Raw genomic sequence first — 27,976 nt, 5'->3', positions numbered from 1 at the left:
TCGTGTTCTGTGGTTTCACAGACGTATTAGAAACTGAAAACTTCACACAGGGGAATTGAAAAGGTTTTGTTTTGAGACGAAGACCTTTTTTTTTGAAAAAAAAAAATGTTTTTCTTTAATGATGAAAAATTGATCGATGTCTTCACAAGCATGAGAACCGTAGACTTATGTAGAGAGCACCAGTAATATTTAGTATTGAATACTAAATTAATTTTTTTTATTATATTAGTTACTTGAGTTTATACTGAGTAACTTTTAGTTATTATTATTATTATGATTATTATTATTATTATTATTATGATTATTATTATTATTATTATTATTATTATTATTATTATTATTATACTATATATTAGTCAGCATTTCAGACACATTTAATCGATTTCGCAAGTAATCTCAGCTAGCCTCGTCACGTGACCTTATTTACCTCGTCCGTGCAGGGAAACCGAACTTGCTGAAACGTGTCACTCTTTCATTCGGTCTCTGATTGGTCGAGCGGGCTGTCGATCATCCTGACATCCCGCCCACCTGCGAGCCTGTTTTACTTGTTCTATCCTGTAAATAAATCGATATGGAGGATCATCTTTCCTTTCGGAAGTACAGTATGTTTGCACACTTGTTTTTTTTTTTATATCAAATGTCAGTATTTATCGATTCATTTCTTGGATTAAAGAGACGCTGATGCTTAGCGCGAGCGCACTGGAACATTTTTCAGTGTCCGCTCAGGAGAATGACGAGCAGGTGTGGTGCTCCATCAAAAGCGAAAGAGTTTCTTTCCTCCTTCTTTTGATTGATTTGAAAATGTATTTTCCGTGGTGTTTAATGCACAAACTAGCTCTTGTCACCATCAAGACGTCGTAATGAAATCGAACGGATCTAATGAGTTTTATTAGGAGCTGGACATTTCCCCTTCTCCTCCATATTCACCGGTCTGTTTTGGGAAGCGCGAGCCGGTGACGTAGTCATGTACGCTCTTTACCCGTTAAACTTTATTGGTTCAATACTATTACATGCAACTTTTTGTTACTTGTCAGCATTTTAGGAAACCATTTTTGTTTGGTTTTGGCTATTTACATAATAGTAATGATGATATATAGCTGATAAACGGATCGATCGTTTATTTAATAATAAACGGTAAGCGTATCTTTCGTGCACGTGAAGCTGTTAAATAAACGGAAACTGCTGAGGGTGAGACTTGTGGTCTGGGCGGGCGGGGGGAATTACCCAAAGAAATTAAACACTAAAAATTTGGAGGATGTTAAAGTACAAAATGTTTATTAGATTTAATAGGAAACAACATAACATGCGCCTCCAAGACATGAATTGTACATTGTACTTTTTTTTTCCCCACCCCTGTACTGGGTCGTACCATTTTGCTAATTGTTGGCTGTGTATGAAGTTTGGCTTTCTCATATTTACATGAAGAATATGTTTATGTATAAATAACATCTATCTATCTATCTATCTATCTATCTATCTATCTATCTATCTATCTATCTGTCTCTCTCTATCCATCTGTCTGTCTGTCTGTCTATCTTATTTTTTCCTTTCCTCCCTACTTAGTGGTTAATTCAGGTTGATGTAAATTCTATTTTAATGTCATGGACACTCCTATGGTTACTTACTTACTAACTAATTATGCATTTGGTGCTATTTAAATAATTTATTCTAATTTTCCTGTCTTTTTTAAATCCACCGTTATCGTAGGTTCCCTTGATGCAGCACACAGTACGATGAGAGTGTAACCCGCGTTCGTCCTCCTCCTGCTCCACCATGGCATCTTTAACAGTTGGTGAAAATCAGCTCCAGAGGATAATCAGAGATCTGCGTGGTATCCAAGCACATAACGCGCGCACACACACACACACACACACACACACACACACTCTATAGCTTGAATCACACACACATACATACACACACATATATTGTGTATTGATTAGTTCATCTAGGCATCAAGGGCATCTTTTCATCGAATGTTCAAAATCTTCATGAAACAGAATGCAACTGGAGCTGGTACAATCTCTAGATGCCTCGTGATGCCACGTGGTCGGCCTCTTCTCATTGAAGGTCCGAAATCTTCATGAATGCCTTGTGATGCGTAGCAAAAGAGGAATAAGTGGAAAGGGAATAGCATAGCTATTATGTTTATAATATTGGCGAGCACTAGATGATGATGTGCATTAGATCAGATGTACCGGAGCACGAGGGTTATGGGATGTATTATGTGTACGCCTGGCTAAAGAGATATACATTTAAACTGGGAGAGGGTGTCTGAGCTCCAAACACTGTTATGAAGCCTGTTCCAAAGTATACATATATCTACAACGATCAGGCAAAATATTATGACATGGAGGCCCCACCTCACAACTTACAGGACTTAAAGGATCTGCTGCTAACATCTTGGTGCCAAATACCACAGCACACCTTCAGGGATGTAGTGGAGTCCATGCCTTGATACATAGACATATGTGTGTGTGTGTGTGTGAGAGATTCTGGCTATAAGACAGCCACCTTTATGATGGATCTCTTTTGGATTTCTTCACCATATATCTTTATTTTATTCTGCATCTCTAGAGACCATTTTAACTACATCATGTTTATCCTAATAATTTGTTGTGCAGAAGCGGTTGCTGAGTTGACTAAGGAGCACGTCGAGAGCGGAGAACCCATCACAGACGACAGCCCCAGTCTCCACAAGTTCTCCTACAAACTTGAATACTTACTGCAAGTATGTCTTATGTCTAACACATCTCTCTATTGTCTCTGCTTCTCTTTCTTTTATCCTGACATGTGTATTTTCTATCTCTAGTTTGACCAGAAAGGGAAATCCACTTTTCTGGGCAGTCGGAAGGACTACTGGGATTATTTCTGTGATTGTTTGGCCAAGAACAAAGGGACTAATGATGGCATTCGCTTTGTCAAGTCTATCTCAGAGGTATGCTGCTTCAGATGCTTTATGTTATATCTAATATATGAAAAATAGACAGTGAACAAAATAAAGTTTCAGCAATTTTACGGAAGGAGTCTCCAGTGTCAGGAACAGTCTGCCCTGGGAAAGTCTTCAGTAAGGAGACACTGAGTTCACATTTATGGGAGTCTCCAGAGTTAACACTAAACCGTTGCTGTCTTCAGTTCAGAGACATTTTTTTTAATATTGACCAGCAGCATATTGAACATTTTTTAACTTCACGAGTAGACAGATTATTATGACTATAATTATGTAGTTGCTATAACAGGAACTAGCTTGTTTTATGGACGTCCCATAACATTAGACGTAATTATAAATGGATAAAAAAAAAAACAGTAATTGTTAGCATTGATATAGAATGAATAAATGTAATACTTCTACGATCTTTAGTTAAGTTGTCCTTCATGGGTGTGTTCCTATTAAAAAGTCAAACAGCTCTTTGACCATTTTTCCTTTTAAATCACTGAGGCACAAATTACAACGACTCCTTTGCATTACATTAAAGAAGAGTTTCAAATCCCAATCGAAGTGTGTGTGTGTTATTCATCAGCTGTGACGTGACATCTGCTGTCCATATGTTCTTTAATTTGGCCACTTTGCGCGGTTTTGCCATCTGCTATGCTATGAGGTGACGCACCCGCAGTACCGAGTAAACACTTCGAACCCAGTATTGACAAAACGGCCAAGCTGTAATTCTGTGGGAACGTGATTGTTTCATTTCGGGGTTTTCTGCGTCTTGCATAACGACATTTCTCTTTGTAATCACGTTTCTTCGTTCGTTCTCAAACGTATTTCATTCCTAGAGGTGTGTGTATGTTTTAAACTGATAAATACGCACTCTTTTTTCTTTTTTTTTCTTTTTTTTTATATCGCAGCTGAAGACGTCTCTGGGGAAAGGCCGAGCCTTTATCCGCTACTGTCTGGTGCACCAGCGACTTGCAGACACACTTCAGCAATGTCTGATGAACCAGAGAGTCACATGGTAGGAGAACAGGAAGTGTTAACTCTCAGAAGACGTTTAGCAGGAAGAAGAGACACCTTCACTGTAAACCACATGATTGTCGCTTTAGATAACGGTGATTAAAAAAAGATCTGCCCAGGATCCTGTATAAGTAGCTGCCGATGTCTGAGTGCGTCAGCGACAGCGTGTCGGATCCTGCATGACTACACGCTATGTTTGTGACTATGCAGCACACTGTTATTACTAACAAGAATGACTAATCACCATGTGATAGTTCAGGGCGCCGAATCATCAGGAAAACCTCAATGGCTCCTCCTGGATTAGTGGAGTTTAGGTGTATTTGGAGTAAAAATCTAGCATCATTCACATGTACAGAATTAGGTCTTGTGTGTACGCTTTTATTATTTAGCACTTCATTCATTTCCCTCTTAGAGTAATGGAAGCCAGCGGTAGGTGATGTGCAGGTAAACCTCACTCCCCTGATCTCAAGAGGTGAATTAGTGACTGACGCTAGAGGCTGCAGCCTCCTCGTTGGTGCGCCTGCCTCCCATGCCGGAGACCCACTTAGAGCAGGTGCGAGGACCCACAGGGTTACATTGGTGCCGTGACCCGGATGGGAATGAGGTTTAAGGGGGTGAGTGTAACGGAAGCCAGCAGTAGGTGCTGTGCAGGTAAACCTCACTCCCCTGATCTCAAGAGGCGAGCTAGCGACTGACGCTAGTGGCTGCATTCTTTAGCATCCTCGTTAGTGCACCTGCCTCCCATGCCGGAGACCCGGGTTCGAGGCCCGCTTGGAGTGGTATCGAGTAGGACCCGGGGGGTTACATTAGCATGTGCACCATTATTGTGCAATTCTCATATACCTGGATGATGCAAAAGGGTGGACACTTATAGCTTAGCTTACATAGCCTAAGAGGGGCGGGGCTACCAGGCAGCACTGTTTCCATGCGAGACGAAATTACCCTTCATACACTAGACCAGGGATGTCCAGGGTCCAGTGTGGCTGCAGGTTTTCCATTTCAATCAAGCAGAAGCTACACCTGATTCCACCTGTTTAATCAAATGATCTCGGCTTTCAGTAGACTCGGGTGTGGCTTCTGCTCGGTTGGAATGAAAACTCGCACCCACGCCGGCCCGTTGTGGATAAGACCGGACATCCCTGGTCTAGTGTATAAAGGGTAATTTCGTCTCACATGGAAACAGTGCTGCCTGGTAGCCCCGCCCCTCTTAGGCTATGTAAGCTAAGCTGTAAGTGTCCGCCCTTGTTTTCTAAATTGAATAAAAGAATCGGTGCAAAATTTCTTTTGGACAGATCGTTGTCATAGTAACGCTTATGTGGCTGCTAAATTCTAGGATGGAGAAGCTAAATAATGTACAACAGATGACGCAACATTCTATTCAGTCCACCAGACTGAGGCTTTTCGGAACACAAGGATCACTTATCGTCTACAGAATCAGTGCACCATCTTGTCCATGCTTGTGAAAGTAAACATGAACACTGTCATTTCTACCAGAACTGTAAGTGACCTTGTTTTTGTGGGTAGAATCGCAGAAATGAACTGAAATTTCAAACATATGAGGAAACTTGCCATATCTAACAGTCCAGTGGAAAACAAAAACCCAGAGAAAAGGAACTAAGCTGTTTCATGATAATGGCTTGCTCCAGTAAATAACTTTATTTATAATATAAGCAGAGTGATTAACTTTCAGTGAACGTTTTAAATGTTTAAAGGTTGAAAAAAAAAAAGAAATCTGTTGCACAATGGCAAAATTATCTATCTATCTATCTATCTATCTATCTATCTATCTATCTATCTATCTATCTATCTATCTATCTATCTATCTGTCTGTCTGTCTGTCTGTCTGTCTGTCTGTCTGTCTGTCTATCCATATATCTATCTACTCTTTATTGACAAAAGTGTTGGGACACCCCTCCAAATCATTGGCCAGGCTCTCAGTCTCCACTCTAATTCATCCCAAAGGTGGTCCTTTCCCTATCGGGTTGAGGTCAGGACTCTGCAGGCCAGTCATGGACCTTGCTTTGTGCACTGGTGTGCAGTCATGTTGGAACAGGAAGGGGTCATCCCCAAACTGTTCCCATAAAGTTTGAAGCATGAAATTGTCCAAAATGTCTTGGTATGAAGCTGAAGCATTAAGAGTTCCTTTCACTGGAACTAAGGGGCCGAGCCCAACCCCTGAAAAACAACACCTGAACTCAGTGATTTGGAGGGGTGTCCCAAAACTTTTGCCAATATCATGTATCTATCTACCTGTATGTTTATTAGATGGATAGATAGATGATCTGTTTATTAAATTGAACACTCAAGTTATGACTCCTTCCTCTCGTGTATGCGTGAGTTGTTTGTACAGAACACACAGTTCAGCACCTTGCTTCTGATGTATTTTGAATTCTTCAGTTTTACTTCTGCCTGACATTTCAGCAGAGTTTTCTCTTCCTCTCTAGGAACAACTGCACAATGTTTACAGACAGTATATATATATTTTAACTGGAAGTTGTTGTACAGTTAAATTTTTTGTGTCCTACCCTCTTGTGTTTTTCAATACAGTGACTGGTACTACGCCCGCAGTCCTTTTCTGAAATCCCACCTCAACGTTGACATCATCAATCACCTGTATGAGCTGAACGAGATCCAGTTCGATGTGGCATCCAGAGGATATGATCTGGACTCCGAGTGGCCCACCTTTGCCAGGTTGTCCAAGTTTTTTGGTTTACATTTAAGGAGAAATAGATCCTACATGGCTTGTTCACAAAACTGGACACCCCCCACCCAGCTCTCCTTGCTCTCACACATACATGACCTCCAAAACATGCATGAATGTCCAGTGTTGCTATGACAGACAGAGCAAAAAGTATATTCCAATCCTTTCAGAAAACACAGCCTGCTTTGCTTCAATGGCTTTAACTTCAGCACATAAACCTATAACACACCTATGACGTAGTTTAGAGACTCCACGTTTCTAAACATGACCCAAGTGCAGCTTCTGCAGCAGATCCTCCGTTGATTAGCATCCAAAGGCATGCATTTATGTATGTTACTTAAGTGAATGCAGCGCATTGGACCAGAGACAGGCTACAGAGCTAGAGAGTCCATGCTGCCGGACAAAAGCGCTAACATGAAGCAGCACTTCAAAAAAAATATGACGCATCGAAAGGTAGCTGTTGTCACCCATTTGGATTTTGCATGTGATTGGACCTTTACCCCCTGCTTTCAGGTGTTTTTGTTTGCCACATGAAGTTTACAATACTGTGGCATATAACCATGAACTTCTAAGGATGTGGTTTGGGCAGACCCTCACCTTGTGTTTAAAGCTGCTAAAACTTGTTATATCAGTTTCAACTCTGCTCAGTGTGTCACTTCCTGTTTATTTCCATCTCAGTGAGACAAAGGTTTTTCTTGATTCTCACTACCTCCTCTTGTGCTAAACAACACCCGTTTAATACATTTCGGTTGCTCTCTCCAGGCGTGTCAGAGTCGCCTCATTTATTATCAACGTCACGTAAAAATGTTTCATGTAATGAAGTTCAATAAATACCAGTCGTTCTTACTAAGTCATGACTTTGGTACTTGTAGGAGAACTGTGGGTTCGGCAGTGTCCGGTGCCCACATGTGGAGACCGCCCAGCCGCTGCTCCAGCGTCAATAGCCTCGTCAGCAACTACTCTCAGGTCTCCTCCCATTTTTTTTGTTCATGACTGATACTAAACTAATCATTTCAATCCAATCAATTAGGACTTATTAGCAAAATGTAGTGAATCCATGTAGCTTTGTGTTTGTTTTGTTGCAGCAAGTGCAGGAATATCTCCCAGGCCCAGACTTGGGTACCAGTTATCAAGCCGATCTCGGCGAGCTAGGAGAACTCTCTTTTAGTGCCGTAGATGACCTGCGTGTTGAACTCGACCAGTCAGAGCTACGTAAACAGCAGCTTCAAGTGCAGGTTCATCTCCTTTCTGATGAAGCAGCAGAATTAAAGCAGGAGGTTGCTGATCTCCAAGGGAAGCTGTTTGCTGCTGAGAATGCCAATCATAAGCCATGTAAAGAGGCAGCTGGAAAGGTTAGCAAGGATTCATTCAAGGAAGATGTTGAAGCCAGGGCGCTGGAAAACGGGCACAATACCGTGGATTGGGTGAAGCAGGCTGAAAGATTGTCTCAGGAACTCAAAGCTCAGGGGGAAAAGTTGAAAGAAAGTGAAGAGGTGCTTGCCAAGCTTCGCACATCCAGCGAAAAGGAAAGAACCGTTTCACTTCAGCAGGTTAATGAGCTCCAAGTGACTGTCAGTCGCCTCAATGAGGCATTATCTATGAAAGAACTGGAGGTAAAGAATTTGCATACCCAGCTGCAGGACATAGAAAGCTCACTGCAGGAACGAATCCAGCAGCTAGAGGAGGTGAAGAAGAAGGCAAAACGTGAACATGAGGAGCTTCAACAGCAGAGCACTAGCTTAAAAGAAGCACTGGAGGGTCAGATTGTATCACTGCAGGAACAGTTGAAAGAAAAGGAGATCAATCTCTCAGTCAGCACTCAGAAGATCCAGCAGTTAGAAAACCAGAGGTTGGAAAGCCAGAGCAAGAAGCTGGAGGAGTACAAGACCCAGTGTGTCAGCTTAATGGAGATCAATTCCAAGTTGGTCAGTACGGTGAAAAGGAGTGAGGAAAGCAACAAGGAGCTGGCTGAGACCAAAGCTGCTCTGGAGAGAGAACTGACCTCTCTAAAAGCCTATGAGAAGCAGAAGAAAACTGAGAAGGACAGACATGGAGAGCTAGACAATGGACCAAGCTGCACAGAGAACATGAAAGTATCTGACCAAGAATTAAAGGATGTTCAAAAAGAAGAGCTAACTAAGCAGAATGATCACAGGAAAGATCTCCACCTCTCCCAGCACCCTGAAACGGAAGAAGCAGCTTCTAGACTCACTCTAGCCGAAGCCCAACTAACCTTAAACATGAAGGAGGTCTCCAGGCTCCAGGAGGAAGTTGTAGATCTTCGAGCTCGGCTCCAAGTGACCTCAGAAGAAAGGATGAAGATCCAAGCTTTGCATGAGGTGACCGAAGCCTCCAAGGCAGACCTTTGTGCTCAGACCGAGCAGCTGAAATCCCAGGTGGAGGACCTGAACCGCCGACATGTAGAGGAGCTCCTGCATTATCGCGAGAAGGAGGAGGCGCTAGAAAAGAAGTTGAATGCTGAGGCTCAGGTTCGAGCCAATCTACAGACTAAGTTGGAGTCCATAAGGGACGAGCTTGATGTAATGAAGAAACGGAACAATGCCCTGGCTTTGGAGTATGAAGAGGCTAGAGAGGCCCTTCACAGAGCCAACACCGAGACTGCAGAGCTGGGCGTCCAAGTGTGTTCTCTAACCGGGAAGAACGAGGAACTCTCGGCCAAACTGCAGGAGCTGCTGGTGGCACAAAACGACTCGCAGAACCTCAACGACTCCGTGGAGACCCTGAAAAAAGACAACACTCGCCTCAAAGAGGAGCTGAAAGAAGCAGAGGGTCTAACGAAAGCCAAGAAGGAACTCCAGCAGAGGCTTGAGGGGGTGAAGGAGGAAGCCAGGAGCTTACGGAAAAGCAACCAGAAAGAGCTCCATGCTCTTCAGCTTCAGCTGACAGAGACAACCAGCAACCACCAAAACCAGATGAAGGTTATCTTGAACTCTCTATCATCTTCAGAATGCAGTTCTCTGGAAACAGCTGGAAATAGCTCTGAGATATTTTCCATGTTTGCAGGTTTTGAATGAGGAGCTGATGGGCACAAGGTCTCAGATGGAAGCCGAGCAGGAAAAAGTGTCAGCCCTGGAGACCAGACTGGCAGAGCTCGAGGTAAGATGTTGCAGAGCTCGAGGTAAGATTTCTCCAGGGATTGTTGCCAGGAGTAACCACATCTGTTTAACTCATGCGTTTGATATGCATAAGCAGAGGCAGTACATCCACACCACAGGAAAACTCACAGAAATGTAAAAATCCCTCAAATAGTTTTCAGATGAGTTTCATTGTAAGGCTGATTATTTATTTATTTTTATTTATTGCTTTTTTGTAATCAGTATTTGTCTTCCTGTAATTAATGAAATCTAATTAAGATTCATATGAAATATTGGTTATGAGACTGACTCGTGTTAAATAGGAGTCTAAATAGATCATGTGAGATACTGGATTATTCCCATCATCAATGCAGGAATTCTTTCTTTCTTTCTTTCTTTCTTTCTTTCTTTCTTTCTTTCTTTCTTTCTTTCTTTCTTTCTTTCTTTCTTTCTTTCTTTCTTTCTTTCTTTCTTTCTTTCTTTCTTTCTTTCTTTCTTTCTTTCTTTCTTTCTTTCTTTCTTTCTTTCTTTCTTGTCTTTCTTGTCTTTCTTTTTTGTCTTTCTTTCTTTCTTTTTTGTCTTTCTTTCTTTCCCTAATTGAAAATAAAACAAACAAACCAAAAAGTAAACAGTAATTTATTTAAGAATTGTCTGAATAACAGAACTGAATAATCATAATATGTAAATATTTAGCAAAATATTCACCTTTTAATATTTTAAACAATAAACTTTTTTTTATAATCACTGCGAGTTTTCATGAAGATTTAAGCAACTGGCTTCAAAGGCATATATCTAATCACGCATAGTGTAGTGTATGCCGAGGTAAACGTGTGTGTGTGTGTTTTCTGTGTTAAGGCTAGTAACAGCAGCCTCAGTGAGAAGCTCGAGGAGAAGGATGCCTGCATTGCTAAATCTGACATGTTGCTTCAGCAGAAAGAGGAACAGCTCACACATATACACAGCGATTTGGCAAAGTGAGTCAATTTACACATTTCCACAGCCACATAGTCAAAACCTGTGGAATTTGTGTGTTGAGGTCCAGACGTGTGGTTTTGTTTGTGTCAGGGCTCAGGAGGAACTAACCCTCACCCAGAAAGCATGTCAGGACATGAGCGAGAACCTGCAGAGGGCAGTCACAGAGAAGGAGACCTGTGATCTGAAGTCGTCCGCGGAGATAGACGATCTCTACCGCACCAAAAGAAACCTGGAGGAAAGACTTATCGAGCTTATCCGGTACTCATGAGTTCATGGAATGTCCTTGATGTCCATTTTCCTCACATGTCTCACAGTAACACACTGAGCCCTGAGTGCTGATGCGTAGCGCTTTGGTGCCTCCTACAGGGAGAAAGATGCACTGTGGCAGAAATCAGACGCTCTGGAGTTTGAGCAGAAGCTGAGAGCTGAGGAGCAGTCGGACCGTGAACTTCCCTACTGCTCCGAGTGTCATGCGCAGTTCAGCTGGTGGCTGCGCAGACACAACTGCAAGTAAGAACACAGTGACTGCGTCAGGGCAGCATCCAGCTCTGTCCAGGCAAAACTCCATACTTTTACACTCAGCATGCAGTTTCACACTATTCATGTTTCTGAACCAGTCTCCATTCTTTCTTTCCGTCTGTCTGTCTGTCAGCGTCAGCTGTCTCTTTAAATTTTATTTCGTTCTCTCTCTCTCTTTCTGTTATCTCTTTGTTTTTTGTTTATTTGTATTTGTATTTTTTGTTTTATTTTATTTTTTGTTTTTGTTTCTATTCTTTCTTTCTTTCTTTCCTCCCTCCCTCCCTCCCTCCCTGTATGTATGTTTTTTCTTTGCTTTGGTTTCTTTCTCTGTATGTTTTTTGTTCTTGTTCATTTTGTATTTTTTATTTCTTTGTTTTTTTGCTTTCTTTCTCTTCTCATGGCTGTCTGTATATTTTTTTTTGGTCATTTATTTCTTGCTTGCTTGTTTTTCTTGCTTTTTTTACTCTCAATTTCTGTTTTGCTTTTTTTGCTTTTTTTGTTTGTTTGCGTGTTCAGTAATACACTTTGGCATTTATCTGTGTTTATTCAAGTAATTTATAATTCAGGGTTTTAGACATGTATGGTCCATTAAAAATTACCATCCTCTTCTCCGAATGTTTACGTCACACACCCTGTACAAATCTCAGGAGAATTTCACTTGTTCTGTTTGTTCATGTTGAGAAATTGGAAATCAATGCAATCACTAAAAGAAGCTCAGATGTAAATCCGGCATGTAACAAGTAACCTGAGTAACCCTTGTGTCGAAATCGTGTGTGTGTGTGTTTCAGGCTGTGTGGTCGGCCTTTTTGCTACTACTGCTGCGCTCACACAGTGAGCAGCCAGCAGGGCGGCGTCAGAGAGCGCTGCTGTAAGAACTGTTACACGCGGCACGGTGTGGCGGAGCGCCATCCTCAGGAGGAACTCGGAAGTCCGTCTCAGGTGTCGTACAGCCCGCTGTGCTCCACTCCCACCAGAACCTCTATGCCCAGTGTCACAGGTCAGAGGTCAAATGTGTTTAATCAGTTCACGTCACTTCTATGTGTATATACACTGATCAGGCATAACATTATGACTAGTGACAGGTGACGTGAATAAGACTGAGTATCTCCTCATCATGGCACCTGTTAGTGGGTGGGATATATTAGGCAGCAAGTGAACATTTTGTCCTCAAAGTTGATGTGTTAGAAGCAGGAAAACTGGACAAGCATAAGGATTTGACCAAATTGTGCTAGACAACTGGATCAGAGCATCTCCAAAACTGCAGCTCTTGTGGGGTGTTCCCGGTCTGCAGTGGTCAGTATCTTTCAAAAGTGGTCCTATGAGGATCCTTAAAGGATCTGCTGCTAACATCTTGGTGCCAGATACAACAGCACACCTTCAGGGATCTAGTGGAGTCCATGCCTTGAAGGGGTCAGGGCTGTTTTGGCAGCAAAAGAGGGACCAACACAATATTAGGCAGATGGTCATAATGTTTTGCCTGATTGGTGTATATGTGACAAATAAAGGCTTCTTCTATGGAGATATAGTATATATCACAGTACAAATAATCACTGGTTTAATGTGTGACACTGTATAAAAACTGATATGAATCTTAACTAATCATTTATCAAGGCTCCCTGGTATCACATTTAATTACGTTTAATTAAGTGATGCGGAAATCATAATCTGTGAATGGGAATGGAACAGTAACATGCTCCAAAGCAAAAACCGATTTCATCAGCAGCAGCAGGAGTGTGTTCTTCAGACAGTATTGCCTCCATTAGGGGGAAATGTGGCAGGAATTACACAGTAATCAGTGGAAAACCTGTTAGCCCTGGGATCTGGGACTAATCGGTTTAATCTCTGTCTCTCTCTCTCTCTCTCTCTCTCTCTCTCTCTCTCTCTCTCTCTGTCTCTCGGCTGCACAGTGGCACCGCAGTCCCTGAGGCCAGACGATGCAGTGTTCGATATCATCACAGACGAGGAGGTGAACTGCATTTATGACAGCGACACGCTGCCCTACACCACAGCTCTGTCTCCAGCAAGTGTACAGCAAGGAACACATGAGATGTGAGTCTCTCTCTGTCTCTCTCTCTCTCTCTCTCTCTCACACACACACACACACACACACACATATGAGTCACTTCTCCATCACAATGTTATCCCCCAAATTATTTCCATCACTGCTGCCATTTTGTGCAACAAATGATGCACTGTATGAAGGTTGCCATGGAAACCTTCCACTGTCTTTTTCTGCCTCCAGAACAACCTTTTACACTCTAATATTAAAAAAAAAAAATAGGCTCGTGATGTACAGTGTGAGTTGGCTATTTTTCATTTCAGTCACAGTGTGCAAGTTTTGCTTTTATTCCACACAATTAAGGCGTTTTTGTATATGATAAATTATGATAATAATGATAACGTGTTAGAAAGAGTGGCAGAGCTGCTGACCAATCAGAATCGAGAGCTCAACACGACTGGGGTATAATTATATAAACTGTGTATGTAGTTTAGATGTACTTTATACACAAAGTAGTGTGCTTCTAACCAACCTAAGCTCAGAGACAACTCATGTCTTGTTTGTGGTGTTGATTGTTTCTGCAGTAGCAGCAGTACGAGCGGTGGTGACCTCACCGCAGACGAGCTGGAGGATCTGCCCAACTCAGTGCAGGACGCAGAGATCTGCCTGCTCAAGTCGGGAGAAATCACGTACGTACATCCCACAGACAATGCTACAGCTAATTTACCTGAGGAGAGGACAAGTCCAGAGGGTCATGTGGTCAGTGTATGATCTTTTTACACTATCGGAGGGTCATGTGGTCATTGGATGCTTTTATATATACACTCAGACAGTCATGTGATCAGTGGCTGCTATTATATACACTATCAGAGGGTCATGTGGTCAGTGTACGCTCTTTTATACACTATCAGAGGGTCATGTGGTCAGTAACTAGCGGATACTCTTATATATACACTCAGAAGGTCAGGTGGTCAGTGGATGCTCTTATACACTATCAGAGGGTCATGTGGTCAGTGTATGATCTTTTTACACTATCGGAGGGTCATGTGGTCATTGGATGCTTTTATATATACACTCAGACAGTCATGTGATCAGTGGATGCTATTATATACACTATCAGAGGGTCATGTGGTCAGTGTATGCTCTTTTATACACTATCAGAGGGTCATGTGGTCAGTGTATGCTCTTTTATACACTATCAGAGGGTCATGTGGTCAGTAACTAGCGGATACTCTTTTTTTTGTTTTTTTTTTTAAATATATATATATACACACACTCAAGGTCATGTGGTCAGTGGATGCTCTTATATACAATATCAGAGGGTCAGTGGATGCTCTTTAATACAATTTCAGAGGGCCATGTGGTCAGTGGACTCACTTTTGTACAATGTCAGAAGATCATGTGATCAGTATGTGCTCTCTTTCAGGTTGTCCATGCCGTTCGGTGTGGAGGAGATCTCCAACTTCGGTCAGGAGTTCAGAGAACTCTTCATAAAGTCCAGCTGTTACAGCCTCATCCCTATCACCGTGGTTACCGCCGGACCCACCATCAGTTGGGTGTTTTCCTCGACGCCAAAGAGCATCGCATTTAGTGTGGTGTACAGAGAGAGCGCGGATACACCACTGGAGCAGGCCAAGGTAAAACACACACACACACACACACACACACACACACACTTCTCCAAGTGTACTGGACCTCTCTTGCTCTTTCTCTCTCTCCTGCAGGTTCTGATCCCTTTAACCAGGTGTAATTCTCACAAGGAGGAAATCAAGGGCCAGGTGAAAGCTCGCAACCCTGGCGAATACGCGCTGATCTTCGACAACTCCTTCTCCAGGTCTGCATTCCACATTCCCGGCATTCTAGGCGATCGTTTGAACGCAGCTTGTCCTGACTCCGGTCTTTCTCCTCCCGCAGGTTCATCTCCAAAAAAGTACAGTACAGACTGAGCACGGAGCAGACGGTAGTCTACGACGGCACAGAATGAGCCGTGAAACAGGGAAGCACACGTCATACACACGTCTGTCTGTCTGTCTGTCCTGGCGGATGAGTGGACTGAAGAGTTATGGAGCCTTTTGCATTTTCCCAGACACGTTTATATTCCTCAAAGCCCAAACTCTTCTGAGAACACAACACACTACTGCTAGGATCGTTTGGAGCGAATCAGCTTTCCAGGATACTATGCTAATTTAACTTGCACATGGAGCGCAGCGATTTTCAGATTTTCTTTCCCGACATGTGACGTGTCTTTACATGAAGTTTATAAGATATATTGTTAATACAGAAGAGTGTGAGAGAGATTACATGCACTATACATCATGCTGCGCTTTAAATCTATCTGCCATTGTGCTGCTTTACAGGGAGGATTAGAAACCCGAAAAATCTATTTTTTCCGAACTAACTCCTTAACGCGCAGAGCGAATAATTAATGTACAGTAAACGAGTTTTTAAACAGAGCTTTTAATTCACCCCCTAAAAACAAACAATAAAACGTTTCCTACACGAAGGTCTTCTATGCACAGACGTGTTCACGTGAGCACAAGCTCCGAATGAAATTTTGATCTCAGACAGCACGAATGTTCCGTCTCGTTACAGCGCACGTTTAAAGGGTTTCTTGAGCCAATGTGAGCCGTGTATCTGTCCCGGGCGCCAGCGTGGCGTTTTATAAACCGAGGGTCACGTGTTTTCTTTACAGCTCACTGTGCGTTTCTGTTCTGCTGACGTGACGAGACATTTTTTATAAGCAATATCTATGCTGCTCTGTTTATTTCAATGAACACAGTTAAACCCAGTGCACAGTGGAATTAGGGTGTTTTTCTTTTCTTGTTGTTACAGAGGATGATTCCTGAGGAGAATAAAATCAAATATTTTCCCAATCATCCCCAATTTTCCAGCACATGTAGCTTATAAGGCCAAAAGCACATCGAAGTTTGAAATATATTCATGCCCGAGTTTTCTTATACGTACTTTAAATTGCACTAAGCCTCATTTTCCCAAGCTTTTAGGAAAGCTTATTTTATTTTGAAAAATCTTTGGTAATGCTGATTTTCTTTTGGCTTTTTTCTACTTAACAATCATTGTTTACATTAAGCCCCGCCCACAAAAGTCCATAAAAGGCAAGGCCCACAGCGCTGAAAACAACAAACCTTTTAGAGGGTGCCATTTCTTTTGTGCTTATCGAATCGTTATTCTATTTCGTTTTTAATCGATGAAGGATTTCTTTCGAGTTATTAGTTTGTAATGGGCGAATCTGACATAACATTTTATTTGAGGTGTTTATGTAAATTTTCGGTAACGTGTTTTTAACCAGTTGAGATTCGGAACGTTTTTCCGAACTAGAAGGATTATTTATTTATTTTTTTTCATGTTTATCCGACGAAATCTTTACGAATCAACTCGTTCGTATTCGGTTCGTTTGTCGTTCCATTTCAAATGGTGTTGAACGACATACATCGTCACAAAGCAGCATTACGGATACCTCCATGTAGGTTTAAATCCCTGTGAGGAAAGCCAGAGGCGACCGGGGTCGAGGAAGAAATCTTCCTGAAACGACACGAGGAAGAAAGAAATGAGATTACGTAATCGTTTATATCAACAATTGATATCTTTGACATTAATTTTTGCGTTCTTTACAGTATATTATATTATGAATACATAATAATCTATATCCCTGTGCTTCCCACAGGATCGTAGAGTCACTTTTTTCATTTTTTTTAATCATTAAACATCCAAAATTCAAGTTAAAAATACGCTAACTAGCTGCTTATATTTGTGATGGCCGAGAATTCATCCGAGGGGCTTCAAAAAAAAATATGGCATCATTTCCAGTAAGGAAACATAGTGCACATGGATGCTCCCTGGTTCCTACAATGGAATTTTTTTTAGATTTTTTTAGGAGGCTAAAGTTCCAGTATACTGGAAGGAATGTAATATGGAGTTGGCCCCGCCCTTTGCAGCTTCAACTCTTCTGGGAAGGCGTTCCGCAAGGTTTAGTAGTGTGTTTATGGGAATTTTTGACCATTCCACTAGAAGTGCATTTGTGAGGTCAGGCACTGATGTTGGACAAGGCTCTTATTCAACCCAAAGGTGTTCTATGGGGTTGAGGTCAGGCCAGTCAAGTTCCTCCACACCAAACTCACTCATCCATGGACCTTGCTTTGTGCACTGGTGGTCAGTCATGTTGGAACAGGAAGGGGTCATCTCCAAACTGTTCCCACAAAGAGCATGAAATTGTCCAAAATGTCTTGGTATGAAGCTGAAGCATTAAGAGTTCCTTTCACTGGAACTAAGGGGCCGAGCCCAACCCCTGAAAAACAACCCCTGAGTTCACCTGGATTTTGGTGTCCCAAAACTTTTGGCAATATAGTGTCCTGCATGACTGTGATTGAAGCGATTTGAGGCGGATTTTTATAGAACAAATTTTTGGGGGGTTTTCTGTTACTCTAAATTTGCACCTAAATACAGAGATTTATTTAAAAATGAATAATATCTTGGCTAAATGACTTGTGGGAAACTGGAAAATGGAGTCAAGTTGATTTGCACCTTTTTCCTCTGTTACTCTGCGTTTTTTTTGGATTGTTTTTAATCCTGTTTTTATTCCTCACAGTCGGTTTCTGTAAGCACACGATATCCAGTAAGACACTGGGATTCTGATTGATCCAGTTCCATCACTGCAATTCACTGAAATTGAACTAATTGTGAATAAACTGACAGCCGTGATCCAAACACTCAGTTCCTTTTATTTTATTTTATTTTATTTATTTATTTATTTTAATACTGCAGTTGAGATACTGTACTGTGAAAAATGCCTTCAGCTTGGTTATCAGTTCAAATCAGGCTCTGGTGTGTCATTTGTCTTCATCGTCTTTTAATAACCCGAGCCGGGAGAACCTGCACCGGGACGGGGTTTTCACCAGCTCTCGGTTCGGAGGCTGGTTGCCGACGGTTACAGCCTCAGCAGGACTGGAGATAGAGGTAGCTGACTCGCTCTGCAAGGTTAATGATCTCGTTTTAAAGCAGCACACGTCCTCAGAGCGGCCTTGCCTTCTGCCTTCTGTGGTTTTATGCACACGCGCACACATACACACACACACATACACACACACACACCCCCATGCAGAGAGACAGAGAGAGAGAGAGAGAGAGAGAGAGGTTAGATGGAGGGTGAGGGAGATGGGGGTTGAACAAACATGTGGGCTGCATATCAATAAACTCTGAAGGCAGTAAATAAGCTTCATATGTGCTGTAAATAACACGTTTCTTTCTTTCTGTCTGTCTGTGTATTCTTACTTTCTGTCTGTCTCTCTGTGCATGCTCTTTCTTTCTTTCTGTCTGTCTGTCTGTCTGTCTGTCTGTCTGTCTGTCTGTGCTCTCTTTCTTTCTTTCTTTCTGTCTGTGCTTTCTTTCTTGCTTTGTTTCTTTCTGTCTGTGCTTTCTCTCTTTCGTTCTTTCTGTCTGTTCATTCATTCATTCATTCATTCATTCATTCATTCATTCATTGGCACTTCATTATAAAGAATTAATTACAAGAATAATTTTTTTATTTTTTTTAATTCAGAGGTTGATTTGAGCCTGAAGTTTACGTCCATATTTTATTCACGTCTTCAGAGTAAATATTCAGCATTTTTTAAGGAGTCTCCCGTGTCAGTCTGAGGTGAAGCTGAACCTGGAGGTTTTCCACCACAGGAAAGTCTTCATAATGGGAGGAGCTTGTGAATTATTTTTTTTTTTTGGTTTCTTGGTATCATGTCAAGCTGTGATTTTTTTTATTAACTTATAAGAGAAGCTACTGAACAGTTAACCGGCTGTTAGTTGTGGTGTAAGAGGAATAAAACTCCTCAGGTTCTGCTTGATCTTAGCATCCTGCTTGGTGTTGATTATTTCCCCAGACCAGCATCACCTCCTGAATGGAGATTAAATTGAATCCTGAAGGCTGAGGAACAGTGTTAGAACACGTGGAACGTCAAAGGATTCCTGCAAAAACTACGAAAGCACGTCTGAAGCGCCGCCTCCTCCCATCTCTCCAGTCATTCATCAGCATCTCCTGATCGTTCACTTCAGCACACGCTCTGCCTTTTAGATTGGATTCCGCAGGCGTCATTAGCCAGGTGAGAGATCTGTGAACACTGCTATCCATTCTGAACGCAGTGCGGTCGAACAGCATCATCAATCTCTCCTTTAAGAGTTCTTTGTGCCAGACGTCTCCGCCAGATGAGCTTTTAAAAAGCCCTGAGCTCTGCGGGTTTGCCTGCTGCAGCTTGTGTGACAGACAGAGAGACGGCGATGCCTTAGAACCAGTGTTTTCACAAGTCTGCAGAGGAATTAATGATCCTGAGGTCCAGATGGATCTTCTGCGTGGTTTTCTTATGTTGTCGTTCTTCTGCAGCATGCCGTGAACTGCAGCAGCACTAGGGGGCGGTCTCAGCTGTCTCAGACGAACTCCGTTAAAAATATAGTGCGCCATCAACAGGAATGAATATGATTCAGGCTCTTTCACCAAAATGCTCTAGTTAGGGGGGGAAAAAGGGAGATCTCTTCCTTTCCTTCTCATCTTCCTGGATTTAAGATGAGGCGAAAAAGTGTAAAAGAGGAAGAAGGTCTGTATCTGTTCTTCTGACACAATATCATGCACATCTTTAGTCAGATAAATTGTTAGTGACTTTAAAATACAACAAAATATAAAAAACAACAAAATACAAAAATGCAGTACAGTGTGAAAACTGTTGCCTTAGCAGACAAAAAGGCCGTGTCTCCATCACTATGATTGATAGATGCAGAGGCCACACCGCTTTTAGTGTGACTGACAGAAAGGCCACACCTCCTTCAGTGTGACAGATACAGAGGTCATACACCTGTGAGTAGGATTAACGGACACAGAGGCCAGTTTATTGTTCCTGACAAACATAAAGGCCACGCCTCTTTCAGTGTGACTGACAGACACAAGGCCACACCTCCTTCAGTGTGCCTGAGATAGCCACACATTCTTCAATGTCAGTCCCAGAAGTCATGCTTCATTCAACAGAGCACAAATACCACACCTCCTTCAGTAAGTCTAATAGGCACAAAGGCCACACCTCCTTCAGAAAGTCTATTAGGCACAAAGGCCACACCTCCTTCAGTAAGTCTAATAGGTGCAAAGGCCACTCCTCTTTCAGTGTGACTGAGACGCAAAGGCCACGCCTACATCAGAGTGATTGAGACACAAAAACCACGCCTACTTCAGTAGACCTAACAGGCGCAAAGGCCATGCCCCCTTCAGTAGGTCTAACAGGCACAAAGGACATGCCTCCTTCAGTATAACTGAGGCACAAAGGCCACGCCTCCTTTAGTAATTAGTCAAAAATTACTTTGTGATTCAAAACCTTATGTATCGCTTTATTTATTTTTTTTATTTTAGACATTTTCAGGTCTGTAAATAAGCTCCGCCCCTTCTTCTGTCACATCACGTCAGCTCTGCTTATTAAACCAGAACAGTAAAAAAAAAAAGACATTAGTCCAGACTTGCAGGTATTGAGTTTAATATTGCTGGAAAGTAAGTGGAGTTCTTCAAGCTTCCAGTGGAACATGATGTGGAAATCATCAGGCTCAGAAGAAAATGTCAGGAAACATGTCAAAGCCGATCGAAGTCCATTTGTGGAGAAGAGAAAATTGTGTAAATTTCATTTAAGCCCTATGGATTGGTCTGTAACTGTCCTGCCTATACCTGTATTTCTGTCTTTGTGTCTGAGTTTTCATTTATTTCCGAGTGTGTGTGTGTGTGTGTGTGTGTGTGTGAAACAAAACTCCCAGCTGAGGTAATAGATTGACCGCTGACCCGTCATACCCGCTGTGTGCTCATGTCAAACACAATTTCACTGCAGTTTTTCCTCCCGAGACGTTTCGGCACAAACTTCTAATCCGTCAGACGACACACGAGCTCATCTCAGCGCTTCTCTCTCTCTCTCTCTCTCTCTCTCTCTCTCTCTCATATCTTCATATATCTGCACTATATAAAGGAAAAAAATGCCAATATTTATCCGCCAGGTTCTGTAGCTGCTGGTTGATGTGTAGAAATAGATGTGACCTATGCGTACGTGTGAGAAAAAAAATGGAAGGTTCCAGCACAGGCTAGGTTCATATATCTGAATGTTAGCATCACCTCCCACTTCCTGTCATCCATCATGTCTTTGTGGACTGAATCAGAACGCTTCTCAGCGTAGAGACGACGTGGAGTCTCACATGATGAATGTTTCCGAGAAGGAGAGAGAGAGAGAGAGAGAGAGAGAGAGAGGGAATAAGTCCAAGCGTCATAATTCTGTCCTGCTTTTACCGTCCACTTCGTCAAACAAGAACCAAACCTTGACCTCTATACACTTCTCCTCTTTAATAATTTCCTTCTAGAATTTTTTTGTGTTAGAACACACACACACACACACACGAAGCTGAGACATTTTGCAGGTTTACACCGTATTAAAAACATGTTGTTCATTCATTAAATCCTTTTTTTAAAACTCATTTAGCTTTCCGAACGATAACTGTATTATATCCATTGTTTCCATGACGACCCACGGCAGCTCAGCATCTCATTCTAAAGGCTCCAGAGCATCGGGAGGGGTCGATGTAAGGACATTTGTCTCTTGGAGAAACACAATATCAGAGAGGAAGGACTGCGAAACAAAAACACTGCTCCGTCTGTCTGTCTGTCTGTCTGTCTGTCTATCTATCTATCTATCTATCTATCTATCTATCTATAAATTCATCAAGTTGAAATGTTTTCAGATGATGGCTATGACTATTCACAGTACCATGTGGGGTGCCAATACTTTTGATATTAGGTGGGAGATGCTTTGTTTTGACTTTTACGAAACAGGGCATTAAACAAAGCATGAAAAGGAAGAGGGGAAAAAGAATTCTATGTATTGATGAAACCAGTGATGCTCTGAAAAACGTATCGGATTATAAACTAGCGTCCGGTTAAACGCTTTAGCTAGCACTGAAGTGAAGGACTGCCGCTGGGGGAGTGTTAGCAAATTAAAGAATAAGATGCTCAAGGCTGTGATGTTACAGAAAGATAATCAATGATGCACTGGAGTAATGATACAGAGTTATTTTTACAATCTCAGCGTAATTTTTATCCATTTTTAGTTACATTAAGGACGTTTTCAGACGTGAGGATCTGTTCTTCGAGCTGGAATGGGGGACTGTTACTGAAATGTACCAAAATGTGTTGATGAAAGCCACATGTGAGTAAACTGTCAGAGAAGAAGCCTTTGTTTGTCTTTATACACCGATCAGGCATAATATTATGACCTAATATTGTGTTGGTCCCCCTTGGTTTGCTGCCAAAACAGCCCTGACCCGTCGAGTCATGGAGTCCACTTGTTCCCTGAAGGTGTGCTGTGGTATCTGGCACCAAGATGTCCTTTAAGTCCTGTAACATGCCCATGGAGACCCTACCTCACAACTTACAGGACTTAAAGGATACTTTTGATAGATACTGACCACTGCAGACCGGGAACACCCCACAAGAGCTGCAGTTTTGGAGATGCTCTGATCCAGTGGTCTAGCCATCACAATTTGGCACTTCATCAAACTCAAAGCTTAAATCCTTACACTTGTCCATTTTTCCTGCTTCTAACATCAACTTTGAGGACAAAATGTTCACTTGCTGCCGAATATATCCCACCCACTAACAGGAGCCATGATGAGGAGATCATCGGTCTTATTCACTTCACCTCTCAGTGGTCATAATGTTATACCTGATTGGTGTATATTACAGCACAGTAGAGGTTGGGGTCAGAGCGCAGGGTCAGCCATGATACAGCGCCCCTGGAGCAGAGAGGGTTAAGGGCCTTGCTCAAGGGCCCAACAGCAGCATCTTGGCAATATAACCCATAGTCTTAACCACTTGAGCTACCATTGCCACTAGGAAGAGAGCTGTTTTTCTGAAAGAAGTGATTGGCTTGATTTTTTTCGGTGCAGATGTTTGTTTAAACGTCTACCTGAACTAAACCAAGCAAGAAAATCCAAAACAAATGAGTAAGTAAATAGTAAGTTTCCTCAGAGCCATTTTTTATCTCTCTCTTTAAGAAAGCAGCTCATCATGATACTGAGAAAACGCAAACCTCCCTGACACTGGAGACTCCTTCCTTAAACATCTCCTTACAGAAAACTTTGCCATATAAATGATCGTGTTTCTGTTTTCTTTGTTAAATATATATATATCTGCCTCAGATCATTTGGAAAGTCCATCAGATGTGAATTGATTGTCCCTGTGCATAATCCGTTACCATGGCGACACTGAAATATTAGAGAGAGCGCATTAATACGAAGCCGTGTTTTGATTTTCCAGTCAGAACGAGCGCTTCTGACCAATCAGGTTTGAGACATCAGGAGCGCTGTCTGTGCTATGAAGATAAATCGCTCATCTGGAAGCTAATTAGCTCAACTCTCAGTTTTTTAATACTTTTTCTCATTGATTGCATCCTGAATCGAACAATGTTTCATCAGGGAAGTGCGCTGGAGAGGGAGCGAGGGAGGCTCGGGGGGAAAACTCTCGGGTGTCTCCCATCATTTCATGAAGCTGTAAATGAGCCCTGATTGCAGTGTAGACCCTTTACCCCGTGTCTTGTTCTCCACTCGTTCTGCCTGACATCAGCTGAAAGGCTCGCTCTCAAGATGACCGGCAAACAAGGTTTGTTTCGCTGTAATGAGACCGAGCCAGAGGTGGGGTCAGTAATCAAACACCAACACGAGGCATTCCTTCAGACGAATCAACCCTGTGGCACGTTTTTATCTTTGCTTCTTTTTTTTTTTTACAGACTGGCATGAAATGCAAGAGCACTATAGAGCTGGGAGCGTTCGTTGTGATGGACATGCAGAGTTGCCATGGTTACTCTGTGCTGATAACGTATGGTGTTGACTTCCATTAGAGAGCAGGGCGGCATGCTGACAATATGTACAGAGAGGAAACCTGCTCAGAATTATTATTATTATTATTATTATTATTATTATTATTATTATTATTATTATTATTATTATTATTATTATTATTATTATTAATTCTAATTCTAATTAAATACACAATCTAAGCGTAATCAGAAAAATATAAAGAATAAAAAAAGAAAGAATTAAATCTTTATAATAAAAGAAGACATAGAATTATATGTACAAGCAGAATATATATATATATATATATACTATATTGCCAAAAGTATTCGCTCACCTGTCTTGACTCGCATATGAACTTAAGTGACATCCCATTCCTAATCCATAGGGTTCAATATGACGTCGGTCCACCCTTTGCAGCTATAACAGCTTCAACTCTTCTGGGAAGGCTGTCCACAAGGTTTAGGAGTGTGTTTATGGGAATTTTTGACCATTCTTCCAGAAGCGCATTTGTGAGGTCACACACTGATGTTGGACGAGAAGGCCTGGCTCTCAGTCTCCGCTCTAATTCATCCCAAAGGTGTTCTATCGGGTTGAGGTCAGGACTCTGTGCAGGCCAGTCAAGTTCATCCACACCAGACTCTGTCATCCATGTCTTTATGGACCTTGCTTTGTGCACTGGTGCACAGTCATGTTGGAAGAGGAAGGGGCCAGCTCCAAACTGTTCCCACAAAGTGGGGAGCATGGAATTGTCCAAAATGTCTTGGTATGCTGAAGCATTCAGAGTTCCTTTCACTGGAACTAAGGGGCCAAGCCCAGCTCCTGAAAAACAACCCCACACCATAATCCCCCCTCCACCAAACTTTACACTTGGCACAATGCAGTCAGACAAGTACCGTTCTCCTGGCAACCGCCAAACCCAGACTCGTCCATCAGATTGCCAGATGGAGAAGCGCGATTCATCACTCCAGAGAACGCGTCTCCACTGCTCTAGAGTCCAGTGGCGGCGTGCTTTACACCACTGCATCCGACGCTTTGCATTGCACTTGGTGATGTATGGCTTGGATGCAGCTGCTCGGCCATGGAAACCCATTCCATGAAGCTCTCTGCGCACTGTTCTTGAGCTAATCTGAAGGCCACATGAAGTTTGGAGGTCTGTAGCGATTGACTCTGCAGAAAGTTGGCGACCTCTTCGCACTATGCGCCTCAGCATCCGCTGACCCCGCTCCGTCAGTTTACGTGGCCTACCACTTCGTGGCTGAGTTGCTGTCGTTCCCAAACACTTCCACGTTCTTATAATACAGCTGACAGTTGACTGTGGAATATTTAGGAGCGAGGAAATTTCACGACTGGATTTGTTGCACAGGTGGCATCCTATCACAGTTCCACGCTGGAATTCACTGAGCTCCTGAGAGCGACCCATTCTTTCACAAATGTTTGTAAAAACAGTCTGCATGCCTAGGTGCTTGATTTTATACACCTGTGGCCATGGAAGTGATTGGAACACCTGATTCTGATTATTTGGATGGGTGAGCGAATACTTTTGGCAATATAGTGTATATATAAGGGAAAAATAATATGTATATAAAATATTAAAAATATATATATTTGAATATGCAGTGGTGGCAGAACAGTATGACTATGAATAGTGCAGATTTTTTTGTTATAATAATAATAATAATAATAATAATAATAATAATAATAGGTTGGAGGGTTGTTCCTCCCTCAAGTAGAGGAGTAAGTATCTCAGGGTTTTGTTTACAAGTGAGGGAAGGATGGAGCATGAGATTGACAGACAGATTGGTGCAGAAAGGGGCCAGTTGAGGTGGCTTGGGCATCTGTTTCAGATGCCTCCTGGACATCTCCCAGGGGAGGTGTTCCGGGCATGCCCCACTGGGAAGAGACCCCGGGGAAGACCCAGGACACACTGGAGGGACTATGTCTCTCAGCTGACCTGGGAACGCCTTGAAATTCCCCCAGAAGAGCTGGAGGAAGTGGCTAGGGAGAGGGAAATCTGGGCATCCCTGCTTAGACTGCTGCCCCCACGACCTGGCTATGGATAAGCAGGAGACAATGAATGAATGAATGTATTATTATTATTATTATTATTATTTGTTTATTTTATTTTATTTTATTTGTCACACTCTCTGGGTCATAAAAACTTATTTTAAAATCAAAATAAAATAAAAATTGTCATAATAAAAATACAAAAAAAAGCAGAAAAATATATAAAAATATATATATATTTGAATTTTCTTGAACAGTATAACTATTGGGATTAAAAGGCCAGATGTTTGCTATTATTATTATTATTATTATTATTATTATTATTTTATAATGAGGTAAAAAGAACAGTCAGTCCATGCTAACTGCAACTTATTTACACTTGCTAAAAAGAAATTCCTGGGGGTTTTTTTTGCTAAAAAAAAAAACCCAACAAAAAAAGCATTTAGCGCTAGGCAGGACAGCGTTAGATAACGACACGGCTAGCAGGTTTAAAGTAACGCCTTAAAATGCAGGCATTGTCATGTCACAAATGATCAGAGCCAATCACGTTGTAATATACAAATGTGTTCAGTTATAACGGGGTGGAGGATGCAGGGGAGGGGACGCCAGAGTGGGAGGGGTTCTAATTTGCATATTTATAAAGAAAGTGAATTTTGTTTGCTGTTCAGTAGGATCTCAAAAATGAACATTGTGTGAGGTTCGACGTTAAATGAGCACCAAACACGAAGCGTAAACTGCAGCGAGTTTACTCTAATGGAACGACAGTGACTCTTGCCCCGTCGTCTTTTTCCGCCGAGCAGTGAATTAGAGGAACAGGTGCGCCGCTCCGCCTGCTCCAAATGGAGTTAAAATATCTAATTGAAAAATTACAGCAGAGATTAGCCTTGCTAATTACTGCCCTTAAAGCCCGGTAGGATCCGCGAGCTGCTAATGCGCTCCGAGCCGCAGACATCCGGCATGTTTATAATAACCTGTCAGGTATTTAACCGGGATTTTTTTGTCCCCTCTTCATTTCTTCTCCGTTTCTTTTTTAGCTGTTTGTCAGCTGTTTAAGACGTGAAGCTCTCGCTGCTCTGGTGCCGCTCGTGGGAAAGCTGCTGCTTTTATCCTGGGTTTGATGAGCTCATTAGAGTGATGCTGAAGACTGGAAACATGAACGCTGTGATCTTTTATTCATTCGCCATTTCTCCATTCTTCTCTCTTCAGGCTGCTTCTTAGCGCTCGGCGTATGACATCCATCACGCCTGAGCTAACCTGAGTTTCGGAGAGAGAGGAAAAGAAATGAAAGGAGAGACAGAGAGATTGAGGGAGGAAAGGAAATGAAAGGAGAGAGGAGAGAGAGAGAGAGGGAGTGAGTAAAGGACATGAAAGGAGAGAGGAGAGAGAGAGAGTGAATGAGTAAAGGAAATGAAAGGAGAGAGAGAAAAGATAGAGTAATAGAGTAATAGAGGAGAGAGAGTGAAAAGAAGAAATGAAAGAAGAGAGAGAATGAATGAGTACAGAAAATGAAAGGAGAGAGAGAGTGTGTGAAAAAGATATGAATGGAGAGAGGGAGAAGAGAGGAGAGAGTGTGAGAAAAAGAAATGAAAGGAGAAAGAGGAGAGAAGGAATGAGGAAAAGAAATAAAAGGAGAGAGAGAGAGTGAGTGAGTGAGTAAAGGAAATGAAAGGGGAGAGAAAAGAGAGAGAGTGATAGAGGAAAGAGAGTAAGAGAAAGAAATGAAAGAAGAGAGAGTGATGGAGGAGAGAGTGAGTGAGAAAAAGAAATGAAAGAAGAGAGAGAGGAGAGCATGATGGAGTAAAGGAAATGAAAGGAGCGAGAGAGAGAGAGAAGGAGTGAGGAAAATAAACAAAATGAGAGAGAGT

At 42.1% G+C, this 27,976-nt stretch overlaps 1 protein-coding gene across 5 annotated transcripts; it reads left to right on the top strand.

Moving 5' to 3' along the window:
• Positions 1-485: 485 nt before the first annotated feature.
• On the top strand, positions 486-17,963 carry fyco1b (FYVE and coiled-coil domain autophagy adaptor 1b). 5 transcript variants are annotated; one of them, XM_058418395.1, is made up of 18 exons: positions 486-602; positions 1,708-1,831; positions 2,625-2,731; positions 2,813-2,938; positions 3,847-3,953; positions 6,500-6,643; positions 7,526-7,619; positions 7,739-9,592; positions 9,678-9,770; positions 10,604-10,722; positions 10,814-10,981; positions 11,090-11,233; positions 12,031-12,239; positions 13,150-13,291; positions 13,826-13,930; positions 14,668-14,878; positions 14,966-15,075; positions 15,156-17,963. In XM_058418395.1, exons 2-18 carry the CDS (start codon positions 1,774-1,776, stop codon positions 15,223-15,225), a joined length of 3,861 nt encoding a protein of 1,286 aa, XP_058274378.1. In that variant the 5' UTR covers positions 486-602; positions 1,708-1,773; the 3' UTR covers positions 15,226-17,963. The 5 variants fall into 5 exon arrangements, with proteins under 5 accessions (XP_058274378.1, XP_058274379.1, XP_058274377.1 ...); XM_058418396.1 differs by having other exon boundaries at positions 601-741; XM_058418394.1 differs by lacking the exon at positions 486-602 and adding an exon at positions 766-966.
• Positions 17,964-27,976: the final 10,013 nt, after the last annotated feature.

The sequence above is a fragment of the Hemibagrus wyckioides genome, linkage group LG20 (assembly GCF_019097595.1).
Source record: "Hemibagrus wyckioides isolate EC202008001 linkage group LG20, SWU_Hwy_1.0, whole genome shotgun sequence".
Taxonomy (NCBI): Eukaryota; Metazoa; Chordata; class Actinopteri; order Siluriformes; family Bagridae; genus Hemibagrus; species Hemibagrus wyckioides.
Note: the sequence above shows the minus strand (reverse complement) of the source record. Positions and strands in the feature narration are given on the sequence as shown.

What these genes read in the sequence shown, in the direction of transcription:
- fyco1b (XM_058418395.1), top strand. Translation starts at nt 1,774, where the DNA reads ATGGCATCTTTAACAGTTGGTGAAAATCAGCTCCAGAGGATAATCAGA. An exon ending in AACTTGAATACTTACTGCAA is followed by an intron (nt 2,732 to 2,812) that starts GTATGTCTTATG and finishes TTCTATCTCTAG; the next exon opens with TTTGACCAGAAAGGGAAATC. An exon ending in AGACTTATCGAGCTTATCCG is followed by an intron (nt 10,982 to 11,089) that starts GTACTCATGAGT and finishes TGCCTCCTACAG; the next exon opens with GGAGAAAGATGCACTGTGGC.